The sequence below is a fragment of the Cavia porcellus genome, unplaced genomic scaffold, assembly GCF_034190915.1.
Source record: "Cavia porcellus strain 051 isolate PalLab524CR breed Dunkin Hartley unplaced genomic scaffold, mCavPor4.1 scaffold_2, whole genome shotgun sequence".
Classification (NCBI taxonomy): domain Eukaryota; kingdom Metazoa; phylum Chordata; class Mammalia; order Rodentia; family Caviidae; genus Cavia; species Cavia porcellus.
This window is the reverse complement of record NW_026947485.1, coordinates 77,041,003-77,064,524: the sequence shown is the minus strand read 5'-3', so window position 1 is coordinate 77,064,524 and position 23,522 is coordinate 77,041,003. Positions and strand designations below refer to the sequence as shown.

The window sequence follows — 23,522 nt, the reverse complement described above, 5'->3', positions numbered from 1 at the left end:
CCTTGTGAGTTTGAGGAGTGCTGGCCAATGATCTTGTAGTCTGCAGGAAGTCCCTCAGTTGGGTGAGGTTTTTCTCAGGTAGGTTTGGTGCTAAGGCCTGGGTAAGGAAGGGCAGAGAGGAAACAGTACCTGCCCTCACCGCCCAGCAAGGCCACGTCCTCCCTGGACACTGTGAGGCTTCTCACCTGCGCTACTCTCCACTGAGTGGTGCAGGGAGCTGGCTGTCCTTGGAGGCGGTGTCTACACAGCTCTTGGACTTATTCTGGACACAGAGGACTTTCCCACTGACTTTATTACAACCCCTGTGACCCGGGTATATTTATACTTTGGCTAATAATCTACCAATACTTTATTTTGCTCCAAGTGTTGCAACTTTCACTATTGGGAACTCTTTTAGTTGGCTCCTTGGCCTTGTAATATCTTATATCCTTTTGTGGGGAAAAAAGTTTCAAGAGTCAAATGGTTCCGCAAGGTTCACAACTGTCGTCAGAAGCACTCCCGCTCCTTTTTCCTGAGAAGCAACCAGTGTCATCTCCTGAAGTGATCCTTTTGGTATTTTCCTTAGTATTTTAAATGTGCTTTACTTCTCCTTTTTGGTTATTTCTTTTTTAGGCTTTACCCATGGACACTCCACTGTAGAAGACAAGCTTGTAGCCCTCTTCCACCCCACTCTCCTGCCTGCTTCTCCAAGATGACGGTATCCATAGCAGGTGTTCACCTGACACTGACTTCATCAGCAGTACTACAGCTGAGCCATATAGTAGGCTACAGTGGTTCCTTCCTCTCACAACTTCCCATTTGCCTTGAATTTAATTATGAATCGTTGTAGTTTTCTTTCTCCCCTCCCCCTTCCTTTCTTTCTGAAGGACTGACTCCGGGACTTCGCACATGGCCAGGCAAGTACTTTATCACTGAGTGACAAGCCTGGCCCTTATTTAAAACTTATGTACGTATGCATGTGTGAGTACATGCAGTTATATATGTAAGTAAGCATGCAGTTCTGGGGAGGAACCCAGGGCTAGGCACATGCCAGGTGAGTACTCTAGCGCTGAGCTACCATCTGGGCTGCGTCTAACAGCTTCCATTGTGGGGACTGAACCCAAGACCCTGCACATGCTAGAGAAGTGCCTATCGACCTATACCCTGCCCAACTATCTTAACTTCTATTGTATTTGTCAACAGTTTAATTTGGATTACTATATAACGTTCTACAGACCCTCCTCCCCAAACATTCTAATATTATAGTATTTGCCAATTTTATCTTGAAAACATTCCTCCAACTCTTTCTATCTGAGGTGGCTGCTTTCCACTCCTGCTGCACATCTGCTACCTGTGACCCTTCCCCTTCCCTCTGTGACCCCCCTCTTTCCCATGTTGTGTCTTTTTTCCTACATCTCAAATGTATCCTTGTTCATTCTGATGCAGCACATCCCTTGGCCTATCTCATTTAATCTTTCAGTATGCAAAAAGTTCCCAAGTCAGGTGTGGTGGCATATGCCTGTAATCCCAGCACCTGGAGGCTGAAGCAAGAGGATCACTGAGACTTCAAGCCAGCCTGGGATGAGTTCAAGACCAGCAGGAACTACATAGTGAGACTCTGTCTCATCCCTTGCTCCCACAAAAAACCTACAAAAACAAATAAAAATTGCCAAATGGTCTTCACCGATTTGTCACCTTCATGGGTTCTGAGGCTAAATTATGAGGCTAGCTTCATTCCACACTGGCCAGTTGACTTCCACTCTTGTGGATTTGCAGGCACCTCTTCCAATTTGACCCTCTTTTGTAAAAAAAAAAAAAAAAAAAAGTCTATTCAATCAGTGCATGTTGCAGTACATGAAGCTTATATTCACCTCAGGGGGCAGGTACATGCATGTAACAGATCTTGATTCTTTGCTACTTCCCCTTCCTGCCTACCCTCTTTCATGGGCATGAGTAGTGGTAAACTGACCTGGGTCCGAAAAGCAAACCACTCAAGGTTCAAACGCCACGGGACACTTATTCCAAGCACTTTGACTCTACACAGATTCTAAAACCAACCTTCAGTGCTGTAACCTGAGAAACTGGAGTGACAGCAGCCCGTAGCACAGGCCTCCAGTGATGATGTGCAATGGAACTGCCCACTGGAAGCCAGGCATGAGGTGCATGCTTGCAGTCCCAGCCTTGGAAATTTCATGACTCAGGGAGACCCTATCTCAAAACCAAAAGAGTTGGGATCAGTGCAAAACTGTGGTTCAACCCCCTGTACAATAAAAACCAACAAACAAGCAAGCGAAGAAAATCCCCAAACTGACTGAACGTGTCCAGAGGCTGCAACTCCTGCTCGGTGGTAGAATGTTTGCCCAGCATGTGTGAAATAGTCCTAGATTCAATCCTAGGGAGGAAAAACAAAAAACAAAAAACCCAAAACCCCACCTGTACAGATCAGGGCTCTTTCTGCCTTGAGACGGAAGTGCCGACACCAGGGCGGCTCAGGGCTCTGCTTGGAGCTGCACTGCAGTGATTCAGCGACGGATCTGAGTCTTTGCTAATTTTGCCTTTGCCACCTGTCCGAGTGATACATTCTATATGTACTTCTCATCGAACATGCTGACTTTTTACATATCTGACGCACCTTCTCCTTCCAGAGTCACAATATTCTTGGTTTCTAGTAGTTCATGTTTATGTCCAGTAGAGTGTACCCTGGTAACCCTACCAACACTCACAGATAGCAGAACCAGGTCCACACTTCCTTTGTACTCTGGTTTCCATAAATCAAAAGGACTAAATTTCTGCACAGTAGCCTAAAAGGCACCGGCCACATTCTACCAATAGCAGCAGAGGTGGAAAGAAGCTGAACCACTCACTGTGACTCTTTTTAGCCACAGTTGTCATCCTGTGACAATTAATGACATCTACACTGGTCACACAACTTGGGACCTCCTCCCTGGGGACAGCAGGGACTAGGAACCAGGGCATCAAGCCTGGCAATTATTCAGAAGCAAAGTAGATTTGGCAGGTCCAACCTCTGGCTCCTGCCTCTTGCCTGGGAGATTTATTCCTTTTGCTTTCTGATTACTGATGGAAGCTCTGAACTTTCCAGAAAAAGAACCACTTGTAGGTCTCCCTTCTGGGCAGCTCAGGGAAAAGGTGCGGGTGTGGGTGTGTGGCCCAAGGCTGCAGCACTCAGGTGCTGTGACAAATCCTCTGATAGGCTACCAGGAATAAGAGTCTACAAAATTCATAACCAGATCATGAAGAGCAGTGTTCTCAACAGGTGCATCCCACAGACGGAGTCTAAAGATGGAATGATGGGATAGAGTGTGGCTGAAGACTAGGTAGGGAGAATTTGCATGGTGACTGGGAGCTCTCCAACCAGTTATTACCTCCTCCAGGAGCCAGGGACCTCCACCCCAGCTGGCCCTCTGGCTCAGGTAGGAACTAGGATCCCTACCTTCCCGAGTGAGACTGCCCTCGCTGCAACTCCTGGCTTCCTTTTCCTGAGACACTGAGTCATTTCCTTTCTCCAGCTCTTACCTTTGAGCCTTCCTTTTCCCTTCTCTGCAGAAGTGACTCACTGCTGAAATGCCAGTGACACTGAAGATCAAGGGTGGGTGATAAAAATACCCGACTGACAGAAAAAAGTGGGGTGGCAGGGACAAAAAAAAATACCCGACTGTGCACCTCGAGAGAGGGGGATGCAGTGTCTGCACTTGGAATTCAGAACACCAGCCAGGAACTTGAAAATGGGCCACTAATAATGGCTATGGCTTTGTTTCTTTGTGGAAAGGAAGCCAAGGCCCAAGCCAGATAGATTCGTTGGAGCCACATGTTCTGAGAGACACACTGAGCATGACAACCCAGATCGCAATGAGGAAGACAAAAATGAGACTGAGTTCAGAAGTAGGGGAGAAATCTGGACCCTTCTTCTCATCAGGCTTGTGGGGTCTGGCCAGGGCCTTGAGAGCAAGGCTCTCTCTCTCTAGGCTTTCTTTCCAGTGCAAACAACTGTACTTTCCCGGTGTGGGAGTGGTGAGGGAAATGAGGGTGACAGAACAGGCTCCAGGCTGGTCACTGCCCTGACCTAAGAGGCCCTGACATCAGGGTCATCTAGCACTGCACTATATCCAAGCATGAGCATCACAACAGTCGGGCTGTTCTCCCTGATGGAAACTTATCTTCCACACCAAATTCACTGCTGGAGTCGATGCAAACCAGCTAAACTCTTCTCTTGACTAATCTTCATGGGTCTCATAGGTTGAGCAAAACAAAATAGAGCTCTCTCTATAGGATGATTCCTTGGCCAGGTTACAAACTACTCAAGATGGGGAATTAAAGGCAGCAAAGTTCCCCAGTCCAAAGGTTGGAGCAGAGACATTTATGAAAGTAGAGACAGTCATGAAACAGATTGGAGCAAAGATTGGATTGGAGCAGAGACATTCATGAAAGTAGAAACACACATATGTATACATGACCATGTACGTACACCATGTGTGTAGGAGAAGTGCTGCAGATGAGATTGTTACAAAAGGAGAATTTGTGGCATGAAAACTTGACTTTCTGGCTAGGCATAGTGGTGCATGGCTGTAATGCCAGCACTAGGAGACGTGAGGCAGGAGGTTCACCATGAGTTCAAGGCCAACCCTCGCTACATAGTGAGCCTAAACTATAGAGTAAGACCGTGTTTCAAAAAACCCAAAAATCCAAACCAAACCCAACCAAATGGCACTTGATTTTCCAGAGAATTAAGAGAGAAAAAAAGCAAGCAAGCAAACAAGCAAGCAAGCAAGAAATAAAGACAGACAGAGCTTTAAAAGTTGCTCTCTCAGGCTGGGGATTTAGCTGAGCGGCATAAGTGCCTGCCTGGCAAGTGTGCAGTTGTGAGTTCGATCCCTGGTACTGATTTAAAAAAAAAAAAAAAAAAGTTGCTCTCTGGGCGTGGGCCTAGGCTGAGCTGATATGACCAAACACACCAAAAAGGTCTGCACTGTGGGTAAATATCAACCTCTATGGTGCCTCATTCCAGAAAATGGTGAAGAAAATTGAAATCAGCAGCACGCCAAGTACACCTGCTCCTTCTGTGGCAATACCAAGATTAAGAGATGGGATGTAAGGATCTGGCACTGTGTCTTCTGCATGGAAACAGTGGCTGTGAGGCCTTGACCTACAATACCATTGCTACAGTCACAGTCAAAGTCAGCTATCGAAGACTGGAGGAATTGAAAAGTTGGTTGAAGCACTACAATTTGAGACATCCCTAGCCTATAATAAATGGGTTAATTTATGTAATAAAATAAATAAATGAAAGTTATTGGTGTAATTTCAAACCACAGAAAACTGGCTCAACAGTAAGAGATGTCCTTTAACTGCAAAGTGCTCCCCAGTGGTCAGGAGTCCTCCTTCTTACACATGTGTGCACACATCCAAGGCTTGCCCCTCACCCAGCGGCCACACCACCTCGAGAGCTCCTGGAGGTCCCACCCTAGTCAGTAAGACACTGGCCTTAAGACAAGGAGATTCTGGAATACTGACACAGGTCCCCAGCTCTGAGCTATACTTTGTAGAAGCGCAAATCTCTCACGTGTTCACCTCGCCCCTCCTCCTCCATCCACATGGAGAGGCTGGGACCTAAGGTCAGACTCAGACTCTGGTTGAGCGTGTTCCTCAGACAGAGGATGTCCAGAGACTCTCCACCCCAGGTCCTTGCAAACGCTGGCAGGTGCAGTCTCCAGGTCAGACTGTCCTTAAGTGGCAGGAGCAGTTGTTTCCTTTTCTTCCTATACATCCCAAATGCACCCAAGCAGGCGTTGAGAGGGGAGGCGCCAGCAAGCTTAAGAAGGCTTTTTTCAACTGATCATCTTGGAAAAGCTAGATACAAACTGAACGGCCAGAATGCAAGGCTTGTGAAATGCTGAAGAAACCCTGAAGAGGGACAAGGGCTCTCCTTCCAGCAAGGCAATGGGAAGGCTGGCAACACTGAGGACAAAAACAGGTCACCCAAAGGGGCCTGTCTTTCTGGGAAGCAGGAAGCAGGGTTCCCGGAAAGAAATTCCCTTGCACTGAGGGGGAGGAGGCCAGCGACAGGTTCATGTGTGTTTCTGAACATAAAGAACACAAGGCCTAGTGCACAACAGTAGTTCTGGTGTAAGTGAGCTTTCATGGCATTAGCATGCTCCTAGTTACGTAGGGTCCACAAGTGAGGTTGTTACCATCGCAGAGACAGAGGCTGTGTATCATGGAGTCCCTCAGTACAAGGCAAGAAGAGGAGACCTGCTTCAAGGGATGACAGAATGTCCCAAGCTTTGGACAAGTCACTTATGAGTTTTCCCACATCTCAATTTTCTCATCTGTGAAAGACATATGAGCTGGGTGTGGTGGTCCCTGTCTGTAATCTCAGCACTCTGGGCTCCTCTTCTTGCCTTGTACTCAGGGACTCCATGATACATAGCCTCTGTCTCTGCGATGGTAATGACCTCACTGGTGGACCCCACTTAACTAGAAGCATGCTGATGCCATGAAAGCTCATTTACACCAGAGTGTAGTGTAGTAACACTACAAATCAGAGTGCAGCCTGGGCAACTCAGTGGGAATCTAGCTCAGAAGTTAAAAAACACTGGGGAGGAGGCCCCCGGTGTCTGTCTACCAGTTGGTTGGTTGGTCTGTCTGTCTGTCTGTCTCTCTCTCATACACATACACACAGAGATACAGGGACAGGGACAGGGACAGAGAGGTTATTTCTGAGCCACCTGAGGATGAATTAATGTGGGGTAAGGTTCCTAAACATCAGCTGGCACAGGCTAAGCTGGTTCCTGTGGAGGAGTGAAGAGTATATACCCGACTCCCCCACGTAAGCCAGAGCCTGGCTGCCAGCATCGGGGCTGATCAGCTGTCCTGCACCTCTGATCAACTCAGTAGTCCCTAAGACCACAGAGACCTATGAAGACCCAGGCATCCTCAGGGGAAATCAGGCAAAATAAAGCCTACAACAGCTATTTCTTGCTAGGGAGATCGGTGAACACTGCTGCTAGCACATTTCAGGTTGGCTTTCTCACTCACAATTCAGGTGGTGTCTGAAACTGGGTCAGGCCCCAGAGTGGGCAGCACAGATATTACAACTGTGCTTGCTAATCTGAACTGAGTGTCAGCATCCATCCTGGGACTGCAGGGAGCTTGAGTCTGAGGAACGAAAGGGTGTGATGGAGAATGGAGTTGGTAAAAGAGGACAAGGAACTGCTCACTCGGTTGCTATCACACTGGCAATGGGCACCAAGAACCTCAGGGGAACATCCTGATTCCCTCCAGCTGGCAGATCTCAGATACTGGGGGAGCTGCAGGGAAGGAGATGACCCCAGAGGACTGTCATTATTGACCTATTCCCATCCCCCACCCCACCTCCATACTGGGCATTCAGTCCAGGTCCTTTGCACAGGACTACATACCCAGCTCTGTTTTCATTTTTTATTTTGAGATAAGTTCTCAGTAAATTGCTCAAACTGGATTTAAACTTTTGATCCTCTTGCCTTAGCCCTCCAGAATGCTAGAATTATAGGGATGCACCACCACACCTGGCATCCTCCCACTTTTGTATCTCAAGATAACGGAAGCCAAAGGTTGTAGACTGTAGTCTTTCTAACTTGTGTACAGAACCATCACTCTATTGCCCTGTCAGGAGGGATTCATGGGGATGAAGGGCCTAAGCCCACACACAGGGGTCTGTGTGCAGCAGCTGAAGCGTGCCAGGGTCAGGAGGCCATCTGGACTGCAACTATCTCCAGACAGCAGGCAATCACCTTGAGACTTCAAGCCTACTAGTTCTGGCCTCCTACCAGTGCCAAGGAAGCTGAGTGAGAGCCAAGCTCAGGGCCCAGGCAGAAGTGGATCCCTGGGACTTCAGCAGGAAAGATTCCCAGTGTCCCATGACCTCGCTTGGCCATCTGCTGCTTCCAGGAGGAGATCCTGGTGCCTCAAGCCAGCTACTTCAGGGCAGCTGGCTGGAGAGGCCCGCTGGCCACAGCTGGAAGCCGCTCTGGGGCAGGAACAAGGGAAGTGGAGGCCTCTGCAGGCTCTACCAGAGTCAACTTCCCTACTTCTGGAAGGCAGAGGAGCCAGGGGAGCCAGGGGAGCCAGACGAAGTAGCTCTCCCGGCTCCTCAGCCTGCTCTTGAGTGGCAGCCTCAAACTTCGCCAGCCAGGCCTCCCCATTCCAGCCTCACAGCAGCCGTTCTTGCTTGCTATGCTTCTACAACACATCTCATAGTCCTCCTTCTCATAGACAGCCTTCTGAACTACTCAGGATTGTGTCTTCCTTCCTGTACTGTGCTACATCACTGCCATTTCTGGGGACCGTGGATCAGCAACCAGAATTAGACGATAAGTAGTAGCCATCTCCAGCAAACTGAGCCTACAGCCAGCTTCTGCCACTAACAGTTCAGTTTCATTCATGCGCCCTGAAAGGACAGGCCTATGCATCCCAAATGGCCCCCTGGGCCTTGATCTTGCCACACATAAGTGTGCAATAAAGACTTCTTAGAAAATGGGTAGATCACCCTCATCTTGCAGGATTAGTTGGCCTTCCTTTTAGCCCAAGGCACAGCGGTTTCCTTCCTGGCAGGCAAGACTCCTGCTCTGAGCTGCCAGCTCCCAGGCATCCTCTGCCAGCAGCCATTCCCTAGAGCTGCCCTGGGAGTCGGGGCAGAAGGGGGTCAACTCCAGCCCGGCCCACCACTTGCTCCCTAACAGAGGAAGAGAGGCTTCCAGGAAGTGCATCTGACTTCTGGAGTGGCTACAGTTTCTTCCAAAGACTGTAAAGATCCCTGGACAGGCAGCAAAGGCCTGCAGAGGACTTTTCTTTCCTTCCCTGGCCCCGGTGAGGGCTGGCAGGAAGAATGCCCTCAGCAGCAGGCGTCCAGTATGGGGGTGGCCAGACAGGGAGGTCCCTGGAGTTGCAGCTATCAACCGGAGACCAGGCTCCAGGAAGGAAGGAAGGGCAACTCTGGCTGAGGCCAAGATAAGAGGGGAACCATGCTCAGCACAATGGGTCCCACAAGGCTAGGAGGCCCCAAGTCAGATTTTGCCCCAACCTGGCCTCCTGTCTGTTCACACAGGCCACATAAATATTTACTGCTGTTTAAGTTCCTGCTCCACTGGGTCCCCTTTGAGGCCCTTGCCTACAGCTCAAGATCTGCAAGCTCCCAACCATGGGGCATGCCTGCCTTTAAACCAAGAGGAGACCCTGGCTCACTTGGAAAGGGCCACAAGCATTGTTCTACCATGCAATTCACAGGAGCAGTCCCTCAGGACAAACATGTCCTCTCAACCCTGCCCTGGGACACTGGGGAACTTACGGAGTCCGGTCGTGGGTGAGGCCATTCTGCCGCTGAGGGTTGATTGGTGGAAGAACAGGTTTGCTGTTGATTTCAAGTCCTCTCCTCAGGGTCTCCCGGATCTGCTCTGTGTCTGCAATGACATCACTAAGTCGCCCAATGCCCCTGTAGGCTCCCAGTCATTCCCAACCTTTCTTGAACCTAGTTCAGCAGGCTATTGGGGAAAGGCTACCATGCCGGCCAGTCCAGGCATCCAAACAGGACAGCTGAGCAAGTGCAGATATGACTAGACAGGATGGGGCTCCACGCTCTCGAAAAGCAGCTGTGGGTCTGCATCAGTCTTGCAGGAATCAGGTGGTAGCCCCTAGACCTCAGAAGGACCTTGCCACTGTCCTTTCCTTCCTGCGACTCAGGCCTCGGTCCCAGACACTGCCTGTCTACCAAGGCCTCTGCCACTACCCAGGCCACCAGACATTCTGCCTGTTGAAATGGGTGCTACAAGGGCTTCAAGTGCCCTGCGACACACGGGCTCTGTAGGGACACACGGGCTCTCTGGTGTCTGTCCCGCTGCCCTTTCCTGAGGCTTGGGGCAGTGGCTACCTGAGGTCACCTCTCCACCTTGCTCTACACCAGGAACTCCAATTCCAAGGAGACAGTGAGGACTGCCAGGCAAGACAGCAGCTGCCAGGTGGGATTATCTCTCTAAGGGGTGTTCCAAGGTCTTTGGACGGAAGTTTACTAGTCTCTTTCCCTGTATAGAGAATATGAGCTAACATCTCCCTCGGCACACCGTAAACACATATGAAGGAGGAGATGAACACCTGTTATTCCAAGGGTAGGCCTAAAGTGGGAAAACAGAATTGCTAACTTTCCTGCTGACTTGTTACGAGGGCATGGGGCACCACTATAATTTATACTATTTATTTATTTTTAGTTAGTTTTGGTTTTTTTGGTATCAGGGATCCAACAAATGACCTTGTGCTTGACGTGCCCGCACTTATGCCACTGAACTAAATAAACCCCCAGCTGCTGTTTTGTTTTTGAGACAGGGTGTTACTGCACAGTTTAGGCTGGCCTTGAACTCGCTCTGTAGCCTAGACTGGCCTCAAACTCCCAGCAAGCCTACGTCAAAGCCACCTGCGTTCTGGGATTATAGGCTTCTGCCACTACACTTGGCTATTTTTCTTATGTACTGGAAATCGAATTCAGGGCCTCCTGCTTTCAAGGCAGGTGCTCTGCCACTGAGCTACACCACAACCCTAATTTTTATTTTTTCTGGTACCGGGGATCAAACTCACAACCTTGAGCTTGTGAGGCAGGTGCTTATGCCGCTGAGCTAAATCCCCAGCCCCTAATTTTTATTTTTTAATCAAACAATTTTCCCCTGGTACTGGGGATTGAACTTAGGATCCTAGCACTGAGTTATATCCCTTCCCTTTTTAAATTTTTGAGACAGGATCTTACTAAGTCATTATGTAGCCCAGGCTGGACTCACCTTGTAATCCTCCTGCTTCAGTTTCCCAAAGTACTGGGATTATAGGCATATGCCACCATATGCCTATAATTGTAATTTTTCAACTGTATGCTTATAGTTGTAATTTTTTTAAATAGCCAATAAAGATTAAAATTGTGAATCACTTCTTAAATTGCCTCTTTTGTCCAAAGTAACCAAATGATTCTTTTGTAGGGGCAGTGCTGGAATCAAACCTAGGACCTCAAGTAGGCTAGACAAGTGCTCCATTGTGGCACTCTGTGGTAAGTGATTTTAATACCTGTACAACTGTAATAATTGTATGCCTTCTCTCTGAACATCCTGCATACTTGGTACACTGTCTGAACAAGCAGGACCCTAGTGTGGTGGCCCATTCTTGAATCCCCAGCACTTGGGAGACTGAGGCAGGAGGACTGTGGCAGGTTCAAGGGCAGTCCAGGCTACATAGTGAGTTCAAGGCCAGCCTGAACTACAAAGAAAAACCCTGTCTCCAAATGAAAGAAAAAAAAAAAAAAAAAAAGAAAGAAAGAAAGAAAGAAAGAAAGAAAAGGAAAAAACAGCAGAAAAGAAAGGAACGAGTTAAACCTTTGTACTAGAGGTTTAAATTATCATTTTTAAAAAGAGAAATCCTTTTATGAGTCTTCCCACACCCAAAGGTGTAGCCAGCAGTAGAATATATGTCCAACCCGCACAAGGCCCTGGGTTCTACCTCTAATATCAAAAGAAAGAAAGGAATAAAGGAAGGAAGGAAGGAAGGAAGGAAGGAAGAAAGAAAGAAAGAATGTTCACACAGATATTTTATGTAAGGTGGGAGAAATCTTGCTCTTCAGTAAACAAGGACGGAGGAACTGAGAAGGGAAATAGACAGACAAGCTGCGAACATATGGCATGTAAATGGGTTTCTTCCTTTGGAGCTGGTTAGGGACATCCTTTGCTGAAACCCACAGAGACCAAGATCAAGCATGGGAGCTCCCAACAAGACAGACACATCCTCCTACCCTCCAACCTCGTCCAGAAGGCAGAGGTGCTGGGATGCTGTCACAGCCCTTACACTGCATCTTTAGGACAGCGGCATGAACCACATGCAAGCTGGCTTCATACTCAGGCTTCCCTCACTAAAGCCCTGGAAGGGCTACAGGACAGAGATCTTGGTTCTGGCTTGGCCTGAAGGCCAGAGCTGGGCCCTGTGTCAATTCTGTGGGTGGCCAACATTTTTTCTTGCTCTTGAGTAGATTGTGGACTTTTCCTGTTAACTGCTTTACGGTTTCACTTACCTCTATGACCTCAGATCAAAAGGGCAAAGTGAAAACACAATGTCCCTGTTGGTGATGTATTTGAAATACATATGGAAAACAAGCTAGAAAAGAGCCCCAAACCTCCTTTTATTTCCCTTTGCCTCAAGACTTTGGTTGCTGCTTAAATCAGGCCAGGAAATAAACCACTGTAAGGGCTGTCAGTGAGGCTTCTAGGATGAGACTGAGAAGGAAAAGGGAAGGCACGGTGTCAGCTGCTACCTTTGCCAGACAGCCGCCGGGGCTGTGTGCCGATGCAGATGCTCCGGCTGTCCTCGTCATCTTCAGGGGGCCGGCTTAGGTCATCCCAGGCACACTTGGCACTGACACCACTTAGGTTGGAGCCATCAGTCTCGATGCCTTTGTCAACTCTTTCCTGCTTGAAAAGAATCAAACAGCCAGAGTTCCTTCAGAGAACTGGTGGCCCACGGTTACCAGCACCCTTCCAGCTACCGCCCTTAGCATGTACTGAGCCCTTGCAGGTGCCAAGCATGGACAGCTGCTGCAAGAGCAGGGACTTGGAGCCCTGGTTACACGCATGATGGATTCTGCCAGCCACTGGACTCCTCCAAAGAACCAGGATCGGGGAAAGCCAGGAGAATGAAGAGTCTAGGGAAGCTTCTTTCCATCCACCTTCCAGCATGGTGGCCTTCATACCTCTTTCCCAACCCTTACCCTGCCTGTCCCATGCTGGCCCATGGAGCTGACAGAGCAGTGACAGGATGTGCTTCCTTGAGGAAAGAACAATCCTTGCTGTCCACTCTGATCCTGCAGGAAGCCCCTACCCCACCCCAGTGCTGCTACGGGATGAACCTGGGGAGAGCCACAGTACAGTTGCCTCTTCGAACAGCTAGAGGGGGGTGGTCACCCAGGAGCAGAGGGCTGCCCCATCCTGCCCCGCCCCTAGCTGCCAGCTAACTGGTCTGTGAAGGGTTCTGGATTCAGTAGCTTTTTCTTTCGGCCTAACTGGGCCTAAAGGACAGTGATCATCGGCAGACCTCCCACCCCAAGCCCTGTCTTTGTGCAGGCCTTGGCACTGTGGGGTTCAAACCTCTCCAAACAGCCTCAAGGAAGAACTGTACTCAAAACATCTCCAGGTTTTCTGGCAAAACACTGTTCTGTAACGCTGGGCTTTGAATCAAAGGTCATCTGGAAGGCTCCAGTAACCAGGCCTGTAAACAGCCACATGGCCAAATAAACCTCCTGTGACAGCCTACAGTTCCCTGTCCCGCCTTACTCCCAGGGATCCATAAGCACTAAACTGGCCAGAGAGCCTATAGGGGAAACCCAGGCACTGACCTTATTCCTTTGGACCAGTCACAGGTGGTTTCTCCCTTCTGTGCTACCAACAGAATCGAGGAGCTTGGGGTTCTGAGCAGGGCATGCAGGCCCTGGTTTGCCCAGGGGAGAACCTGAGTTCCTCTCTCTACACTGGCTGCCCTGAAGCCCTCCCTTAGGTGAAGAACTGTTGACAGACACTTCTTGGCTTTTAAAAGTCTGGTCCACTTATTTTATAAGTAAAAAGAAAGAGTTAAGACAGAGAAGTTAGGAGCTTAAGCACACAGCTGGTTAGTAGTAGAGCTTAAAGTGATTTTATTTGTTTGAGAAAGGGTCTCACTGTATAATCTAGGCTGATCTCAAACTAGCAGTGATCCTTCTGCCCCAGCTTCCCAAATGCTGGAATTACAATGTACACTGCCATACCCTACCCAGGGGTAAAGCTTAAATCAGAGAAACAAGACAACTCTCAAATGAACTGATGGTGAGCAGACCCAGAAAGACCCACACAAATACAGAGAAGTTTGAACTTGGTGCACTAGGGGCACAGGAGAGTCAGCTGCACTTTCTCCCATGGTCTGCTAGTCCTTGGTGGCTGGTGTAAGGGAGGTTGGGGACTTTAGATGAGAACTGGTCTTCAGACAAAGGGTGGTTTGCCTACCCTACCAGTTTAAGGACCAGGTTCACTCTGAGTACCTGGCACTTACGACAGTGGCCCACAGTGCTCATGCCAGATCCCTCTGTGGCTGCAGAGCAAGAGCTCAGGGCAAACACTGCCATCATGGCTCCTGGTTTATGACTTGCAGTTTGTGTGGTGCAGGTAGAAGGAGCCAGCTCCCTGCTGCTCCTGTTCCCAGTTGCCCACAGGACAGGAAGTGATGCTCTTAGGGTTTTCAAAGTTCGCCTGTATGCCAAAGAAGCATTTCCTCTAAAACTCCAAAGCTGCACTGACATTGCAGCTGGCCATGCGAGGGGCAGCAGCAGGCTGAGGTGTCTAAAGACGAACGTGTCAGGAAAGGTGATGGAATTCTTGGACCAACCAGCATGCACACTGCAGCGAGGCCAAGGGGCCCGTATTACCTGGGCCACTCTCCGTACAACAGCTCTTCAAAAGAAACTCTGTTCTCTTAAGAAGGGAAAGTAGGGGAATAAATCTTCAGCAAGAAAGCAACATCCACTGCGCGTATTTTCTTTTGCTGCGGGTTATTCTAATTTTTAAAGTCGATACATAATTTACATAGAACAGACTCTGCCTTTTTGGGGCTGAAATCCCTGCTCCCTCAGGTGCCCTGCAGTGGTCAGGGGCAGGCTCCAAGTCAGGCTGTACTTCTCATTCCCACACAGAGCCGCTCCTTTTTCTCAGGATGAAAGCCAGTGCTATTTGGAAGAAGCCTAGAAGCAGAGTACTAGTAAGTTCTCCTCACTCAAGACATACTTGCAGGTGTGGATCGATCTCAAATATGGTCTCTCCTCTCCGCATGTCAGTTATGAGCCAGGGGCCGCCAGCGCTGTGAATGAGGAAAGGGAAAGCAACAGTGTCAGGTTCTGTAGCACGGATGCCAGCCTCCCTGAGTTATGGTGCAGAAGGACCCTTACCCCAGACCAGGACAGCCTGGCCCCGGGGGCTGATGGGGGCATGCACTCACACGGGCACTGTCCGAAGCAGCTCCAGGATTCCTTGCCCGTTCCACTGCTGAGCTGAGTGCAGCTCCTCTGTACAGACGCCAACAATCTGAAGTCCGGAACAAGATTCCACTGTGTTACTGGTCAGCCCCCATCCTCAAAGGTCAGCCACCCAGCTTCACCCACAGCCCCTCTGCGTGCCTGCAGTGCTGTGTGCACAGGGAGGATGCCCTGAGGAGGGAGGACTTCCGGCAAGGAAGACCCACTGAGGCCACACTCTCACTCTTGCCTTGATGGGTCAGGCGTCTGGCTAAAGCAAGGCCCAGCTCCCAGTGACAGAAGAGAAAATGAAGGCCTGTGCCAACTCAGACCTGGTACTGAGCAGCAAGGCAGGGTCAGGGAGGCGGCCTCATAGATATAGGCAAACCTTTCTACAGACCTCATCATACCCAAAAGCGAGTGCTGACGTGGGAGGTCGGCCTGGAGCTGGCTTCCTCTGGGAAGTCCTGTGCCTGCAGCCCACCAGATCTTCAGCTCCGAAATTCCCTCTGTTACTCCCGCAAAACCACAGCCCTTCCCTCCACCCCAACTGCCCTTCCCCTACCCAAAACCTGATGAGCCACCTGACAGATTATCAGAGTCTGGAAAAGCCCACTGCAGCGGCAGCCACTCCCTTCACACCTCCTGCCTGTACCTGCTCCTCACCTGAAGGAAGGTGACCACCCCGAAGGGCGTCTGCACAGGCTGCAGCTGCGGGTCCTCTGTCAGCAGCATGTGCTGGATTCTGGACTCACTGTTATCCAGAGGGCTGTGCCAGGACACGTGGTCCCCACTGCAGAAGGTGTTCTCTGTGGAGAGACGGGGGATGCTCAATATCTGGGGCTTCAGGAGCCTGGACCAGGAGGTGCCTGGTCTGGGCGAAGCCCCTGAGGAAAATAACAGCGCTCTCTCCAGGCAGAATCGAGGAGCTTGTGGACCAGGACAGCCTGGCCCCAGGGGCTGATGGGGGCCAGGCTTACTTACTTACTAAGCTAAGTAACCCCCTCTGCTGGCCTGCAATGGTGGAGAGCAGAGGCTTCCCAGAGATGCCCCAATACCTCACTCTCTGCATGTCTACATGGTGTCCTCAGTACCTCAGTGGGGTATGTGAGAGGGAGTGTGGCAGTCTCTCTGGGGGCACAGCCACCGCCCAGCCTTGCTGCTGTACTGTACACACACCTGGCACTGTAGGAAACTGTTTAAGGCAGCAATAAGCACAGGGGACCCCACCGTGCCTATACACCTCTGGCTCTCATCCTGGGGAGCCAAGCACACACGTTTAGCAGCCAGTGAGCAAGAAGCAGGAGGATTACTGTGAACTCGAGGCCATCCTAGGCTACGCAGTAAGTTCAAGGTCAGCCTGAAGTACATATCAAGACCCTGTCTCAAAAACTAAAACTAAAATAAAAAATAAAAGGAAAAAACGTTCATTCTATGAAGCCAATATTACTCTGATATCAAAACCAAAGAATTATAAAGATAAAACCAAAAAATAAACCACTGACCGCCAGACGTGGTGACTCATGCCTGTAAATCCTAGCACTTGGGAGATTGAGGCAGGAGGATCGTTGTGAGTTTGAGACCAGCCTGGGCTACAAAGTAAGCTCAAGGCCAGCCTGAACTGCATAGCAAGACTGTCTCAAAAAGACAAAAAAAAAAAAAAAAAAAAAAAAAAAATCATTGACCAATATTCTTTATGCATATAGAAACAAAAATCCTCAATAAAATATAGCAAGCTGACCGCAACAACTTATAAAGAGTGTTATATACCATGACCAAGGGAATACAAATGATTGAGATATAAGTATATTATAAACATATACTGATAAAAAATAGCATCAACAAAAACAATGATCATGTGGATTTATCTCAGAAGTGTATGGTTGGTTTAACATAAGAAAATCAAGCCTGTGAGCCAGAGGCAGCAATTAGGCCAGCTCCTACACAGCAAGACCCTATCTCAAAAAACAAAAAGGACAACAACAACAACAAATCAAGCTAGGCATGATGGCACAGGCCTGTAATTCCAATACTTTATACAGGAGGATTACAAGTTTGAGCCAGCCGGGGCAACTTGAAGACTTAGACCCTGTCTCAAAATCAAAAATAAAAAAGAGGGAGTGGGCGTACATAGCTCAGTGTGAAGACAATCCCAAGCACTGAAAAAAAATTGTTTTTCAATATATCAACCGAGTAAACGTTTAAAAAATATCAACAATCATCTCAGTAGACAGAGAAAAGATATTTGACAAACTGTAACACCTTTTAATGATAAAAACACTCTGCTGGGAATAGATGGAACTTTCTCAACCTGGTGGAGGGCATCAACACATGTTCCACAGCTACCATGGTACAGGGTGGTGAATGACTGAATTATTTCCTCTATGATCTGGAACAAGATAGAGAAGTCTAGTCTCACTACTTCTAGTCAACCTGCATTAGAATTTTAGTCAGGACAATTAGAAAAGAAAATGGAAGTCAAGACATCCAGACTGGAAAGGAGGAGCTAAAACTACATCCGTTCATGGATGACATGATCTTCAAATAGTGCAATACAAATTAGAACCAGTAAACAAGGTTAGAGAGGTTGCAGGGTACAAGATCTATATGCAAAAATTATTGGTTTTTCTATATATTAACAACAAAGACTCTGAAAGTGAAATTAAGAAAATTTCTTTGGGAGGGCTCTTCCAGTGTCACAGGACCAAAGTGCTTGCCCCTAGCACATTACAGTGTGGACCCCAGCTGGATGGCTGTTTTCTGTGACTTGTACAAGCTATAGCCTGTATAGGAAAGACTCTAGGAGACCCTCAAGCTATGAAATGGGATTAAAACTTAAAAGGAGGAGACCCCGTCAGCAGCCCTGAGATCCGGCCACGGCCATGCTAGAACCCATACAGCTGTACAAAGAAGCAATTCACTCCCCTCTTAGTAAGCGCCTCTCTCCGCCATGAGCCAGGAGATCCAGTCAGCGTCCTGTGAGCCTACAGTGCATGGGCCAGGAATCAAACATTACCTTACCTTCCCCGGGGAAATAGGGGCAGAGGTCTGAGCATCTCTTGGGAGGATGAGTGTATGCAACATAGCAAATATGGGGGATCTCCTTCTATCTCCTGTTTGAAAGCAAATGTTGTTTTCATGGTTTTGTTTCATTATGATTAATTGTTTTACCCTATCCAATAGTCTCTTTTGATTGGTTTTATAAAGTTCTGTCTTTGGTTTGATTTCGCTATACCTGATTGAATGGACTATTGTGAAGATAACGAGATATACTCTGGTACCTATTACTGTTATCATGGTAACCTGCTCTGAAGTTCTGTACCAATTTCACCACATTGTCTCGATTGGCTTTGTTCTGTTGTATTTCTACTACCTTCAAAAAATTTTAAAAAACTAAAAAATAATAAAAATAAATGAAAATTAAAAAAGAAAATTTCTTCACAACAGTATCAAAAGAATATAATGTTTAGGAATAAACTTAACAATTGGAACAAAACAATTAACATTCATAGGACTGGAACAATTTTGCATGTTGTGTCTGGTGATTTGAGGAATTCTTGAAGCTCACTATGTAAAATAACAATCCTAGTTATGCTACCACCTTATTTTGAGTTTAGCCTTTTTTTTTTTTTATCTTTTTTTTATTTTATTTAAGGAGAAAAGAAAAAAAAGCAGAGAAAGGGTACAAGTTATACAGATTTACAGAAAAAAAATGAACAGTAGGAAATCACTAGTTAATGGATTACATATTGTCACCCTAGAAATAATTGTTCAAGACACAAAATTAAAGCTTATAAAGTGGACATTCCATCAATGATACTGCAAACAGTTCTGTTCAATGATCCAATAAAACTCTGTGATATCATTTTCTATCTTATACACTTAAATATACATGCAATTATATAGTTTAGAGCACTTTCTTTTCCTCTCTTTTGTACCATGACTATTACACATTTTGGGTTTCATTGCTCCCATGGTTCTTATTACTTTTATGGAAGAGAGTAAAACCAAATGTGACATAACAGAACAGAATCGGTCAAGTCAAAAGGGTGGACATAATAGACAATGTAAAAACATGATACAAGGTGATCAACAATGGTTACCATAATGCCTCCCGCTATCTCTAATAGAATTGCCTATATCGTTAGTTATAATACAATTGAACAAAACAGTAAAGAATAAAAACGACAAAACCAAAACATTGGAGACATTGTAGGTCTTCAAAAGTAGATAAAAGTCAACGAGAATGGGCGTTATAATGAATCTCATTATCTTCTCAGCTGATGCCTAAACTTTCGAACCTGATACTATCCAGCAAAACAGAATAGGGGAACATCAGTTAAAAACCAGATGGTGAGAGTAATACAGGGCTTTAAATTGAGGTAATGGAAAGTCAAAGTGGGTTACTATAATATATCCTGCTATTTTTTTTCCTTTAATTAAAAGGATAAAGATAAAGTAAATAATGGAGTGGAGATTGAGATAAAAGAGGGCATAACAACGAAACAGCGCAGATCAATACATAACCATTTAAGCAGAATAGTGTTTCACCACCAGATAATCCCGACCCAAAAGTAGTTACCATATTGTCTCTTTCCTTGAAATCCTTGAGTACAACTTCGTATACTGTAGCATTAAGTATATCAAAACAATGTAAAACCATTTAAGAGAATGACAGCATTATAGAGTATTTAGAATCAACTAACAGAAAATGAACAATGGTTTCTGTATAATCTCCTTGTCTTTAAAAGGTTTTTGCTTATACTATTGTACATAACAAAATCCAATAAGATACAACCTATTTAGACCATTGGAAACAGAAGAACAAAAGCTAGATGAGACTTCAAAACAAGATGGTACTAAATCAGTATTACCTATTAAGATGTCATTTTCTCCAAAATAGCTGTTCCTATCATCCAATCTTCTCTGCCTCATTTCTGTTGAGCTCTTTTTCTGTCAGTAGCTGTCAGTTTGTCTTCTTCATTTTGTTCTCTGCTCCATTCGTTGTGGCCTCCCTGCCACTATTTCTGGGTTCTTTGTATTTTTCTTTTTTTAGAATATCCTGCAATACTCTCTGTAGAGTTGAATTGGTGGCCGCAAACTCTCCCAGTTCCTCTTTATCCTGGAAGCACATTGTTTTTCCATCAATTTCCAGGGACAGTTGTGCAGGATATCTCAATCTTGGCTGGAGATTATTATCTTTCAAAGCTTGAATTATTTCCCCCCATGCTCTTCGTGATTTGATGGTTTGTGCAGAGAAATCTGCTGTAATTCTGATGGGTGTTCCCTTGTAAGTGGTCTGTTTCTTGTCTCTGACAGCTTTTAATATTCTGTTCTTGTATTGAATTTCTGGAATTTTGATTATTATATGCCTGGGTGTTGCTCTGTTTGGGTTGTAGATAGCTGGGGTCCTGTATGCCTCATACATCTGAGTATCTTTACCTTTTGCTAAATTAGGAAAATTCTCCTGGATTATTTCTGTGAGTAGCTTTTGTAGTTCACTTGTTTGTGTCCCTACTTCTTCTTTTATGTTCTTAATCCTTAAGTTATGGCTCCTCTTATCATCTTCTTGTCTTTGTATTATTGCTGTTTGTTTCTTTGTTATTTTTAAGAAGTTTTTCATTTCATTCTCCCATATTACAAGTCTGCCCTCCAGTTCAGATAGTCTGTCCTTAGTTTCTTTCAAGCTGTTATGCCAGTCTTCGATAGACTTCTTAGTTTCTTGGTAGTCCCTTTGAACCTGCTTCACGTATTCTATGCTTTCTCTGTTTTCTCCATCAAACAATTCTCCCCTCTTTTTCTGTTCTTCCATTCCACCATCTGTTTTTTCTTGGGTGGTGCTTAGCATTTCTCTAACTATTCTGCATACTTCTAGCTTCAGGTCGTTGATAACTTCATTCCTGAATTGGTCTATGAGGCTCTCTATATGGCGCTTTATGTCTACTGGTGCGGTGTCCGCTATTGCCTGTTTCTCAGGATTGGGGGCCGAGGAGCCTTTCTTGTTGCTGCCTCTTCCCATATTCTCTGTTCCTTATATATTCAAGCTTATATAGGAGACCCAGCTTCTCTCCCTGTCAGCTACAGCCTGATCAAATTGCTCTGGTTAAGTGTTCCCACCCACTACAGCACACCAGGAAGTTGCAGATCAGGCAGCCTATGCGGGGGTGGCCCCTCCCGGCCACCGTCAGGCTCTGGGATCTGGGTTGGGCCAGCCCACCAGGTCCGCCAGCAACGTCACGCAGGCCAGGCACTTTTCACCAATCCCGCCCAAGAGGGGGATGTGTGGCGCCCTGCTCCCGCAGGACTGCCGGGGCCCAGAAAGTCCTCCACTGGAGTCAAACTGTTGTAGAGTGTCAGTTTCTCTTACTCACCTCACCACAAGTCAGTGCACGCCTCCCTGCCCGTCCAGTTTTCGACTCCGTTCGCAGACTCCCGCTCTCAGAGCTTCCGCACGCCTTGCCGAGCTGCTGTAGATGCAGTCGCCGGCCGCGCGGCGGGAAACCCAAATCGCGGCTTCCAATGGCGTGGGGTCCAGCCTCCACACCGAGGCTTTTCTGTTCCTGTTTTAGCACCAGGACTGCATTCCTAGTTGGTTTCTCTCAGCCCAGTTCGTTCCTGAGTCAGCAGAGCATATCTCCACCTGCTTATATCTCCTTAGTCCACACCATTCCTGGCTTCTGAGCCGAGTCTTTCAGAGAGCCTCTGGTAGTTGCTGTTATCTGTCCGCCATGTTCTCCCGGAAGTGTCTACCACCTTATTTTGAAGGCCTGTATCATCATTGTTTTGGGTTTTTGTTTTTCGTTCTAACACAAAAAGGGTAAGTGTACATGCAGAGGTTTATACACACCTACAACTTTTCCTAAACAGTTTACGAGAATCAACTGTAGCATGCATGATAAAATGAACAGCTACTTTGAAGAAAAGCGACATTATTGTATCCATTGCTGATTCCATATCATCATGCTGTGAAATCCAGTAATGCTTTTATTCTTTTTTTTTGTCTTTTTCTTTTTTATCAGTACCGGGGATTGAACTCACGACTGCCTGCTTGCAAGGCAGGCGCTTATGCCGCTGAGCTAAACCCCCAGCCCCTAATGCTTTTATTCTTTATTTAGAGTGGTTTTAGTTCATTTTGTATTGTTTAATTTCAACATACATGAAGATATGGACAGCTATTTTTTTTTTTTTTTTGTCTTTTTCTTTTTTTATCGGTACCGGGAATCAAACTCACGACTGCCTGCTTGCAAGGCAGGTGCTTATGCCGCTGAGCTAAATCCCCAGCCCCTGGACAGCTATTTTGAAGAGAACAAGAGACATTATGGTAACCACTGTTGATTTTCCTATTGTCTGATTTTGTTTTGTGAATTTTTTTTTATTGTCTGATTTTGAAGGCTTATAATGCCTTCATTACTGTTCTGATCAGTTTTATAATATTTTATTTTGTATAAATTCATTGTGTGCAAAGGTACAGACAACTATTTAGAAGAAAATAAGAGACATTATGGTAGCTACTATAGATTTCCTGTTGTCTTGCTTTGAAATCTGTATCACATTGTTTTCTTCTGATCTGCTTGTTCTGTTTTGTTTTACCTTCTTTAAAAAAATGCTATTAAAAAAAGAGGAATAAACTTAGCAAAGTAAGTGAAAAACATGTACTCTGAAAACCACAAAACATTGCTGAAAGATTAGAGAAGACCTTCATAAACGGGAAGACATACAATGTTCATCGATTGTAAACCATCATATTGTCATGCAGCAAACTGATATACAGATTCAACACAATCCCATAAAAAAAGCAGATGCCTTTTGGGCAAAAATCCATAAAGTGATTCTAAAATTCACATGGAAATATAAAAGACCCAGAAGAACCCACAGGGGAAAAAATCTTGAAAAAAAGAGGAACAAAGTTGAAGAACTTAATCTTTCGCATTTTACTACTTATTATTTTACATTTTTACAGTGCTAGTACAGAATCCAGATGCATATATATGCAAGGTAAGGGCTCTATAATGAGCTATACTTCCAGTCTGGTTTTCCCAATATTATTTTATTTATTTATTTATTTTTTTGGTACCAGGGATCGAACTCATGACTCCATGCTTGCCAGGCAGGCGCTTATGCCACTGAGCTGGCTCTGAGCTTATGCCCTGGCCCTCCCAATTTTAAAATTTTCTGCAGAGCTACAGTAATCAAGTCCATATGGGAGAAACATTTGATCAATATAATAGAATTAGAATCCAAAAATAAAACTTAACATTTATGACCATTAATTTTGACAAGGGTGCCAAGATAATTGTTTTCTTTTCTTTTTTTTTTTTCTTTTTGTGACAGGGTCTCACTATACAGTTCAGGTTGGCCTTGAACTCACTTTGTAGCTCAGGCTGGTCTCGAACTTGCAATGATCCACCTGCCTCAGCCTCCCGAGTGCTGGAATTACAGGTGTGCGCCACCACACTCAGCTCCAACATACTTTAATGAAGGAAAAACAAATCTTTTCAGC

General features: G+C 46.4%; 1 protein-coding gene and 1 pseudogene across 8 annotated transcripts in view; one reads left to right on the top strand and one right to left on the bottom strand.

The window, feature by feature from the left end:
• Positions 1-23,522, bottom strand: part of Sufu (SUFU negative regulator of hedgehog signaling) — a 128,828-nt gene that overhangs the window by 23,918 nt on the left and 81,388 nt on the right. For 6 of the 8 annotated variants that reach the window (XR_010046200.1, XR_010046202.1, XR_010046201.1 and 3 more), the window contains exons 4-8: positions 15,689-15,831; positions 15,007-15,092; positions 14,796-14,868; positions 12,305-12,461; positions 9,320-9,431 (exon numbers count right to left, since the gene is read on the bottom strand). Coding sequence is in view for 5 of the 8 variants with exons in the window: in XM_063244605.1 (XP_063100675.1) it covers positions 9,320-9,431; positions 12,305-12,461; positions 14,796-14,868; positions 15,007-15,092; positions 15,689-15,831 (571 nt within the window). In the remaining 3 variants the exon portion in view is untranslated. The remainder of the gene's footprint in view (positions 1-9,319; positions 9,432-12,304; positions 12,462-14,795; positions 14,869-15,006; positions 15,093-15,688; positions 15,832-23,522) is intronic. The other 2 variants (XM_063244606.1, XM_003474972.5) reach the window with 1 other exon arrangement.
• Positions 4,936-5,237, top strand: LOC134472517 (large ribosomal subunit protein eL43-like; annotated as a pseudogene).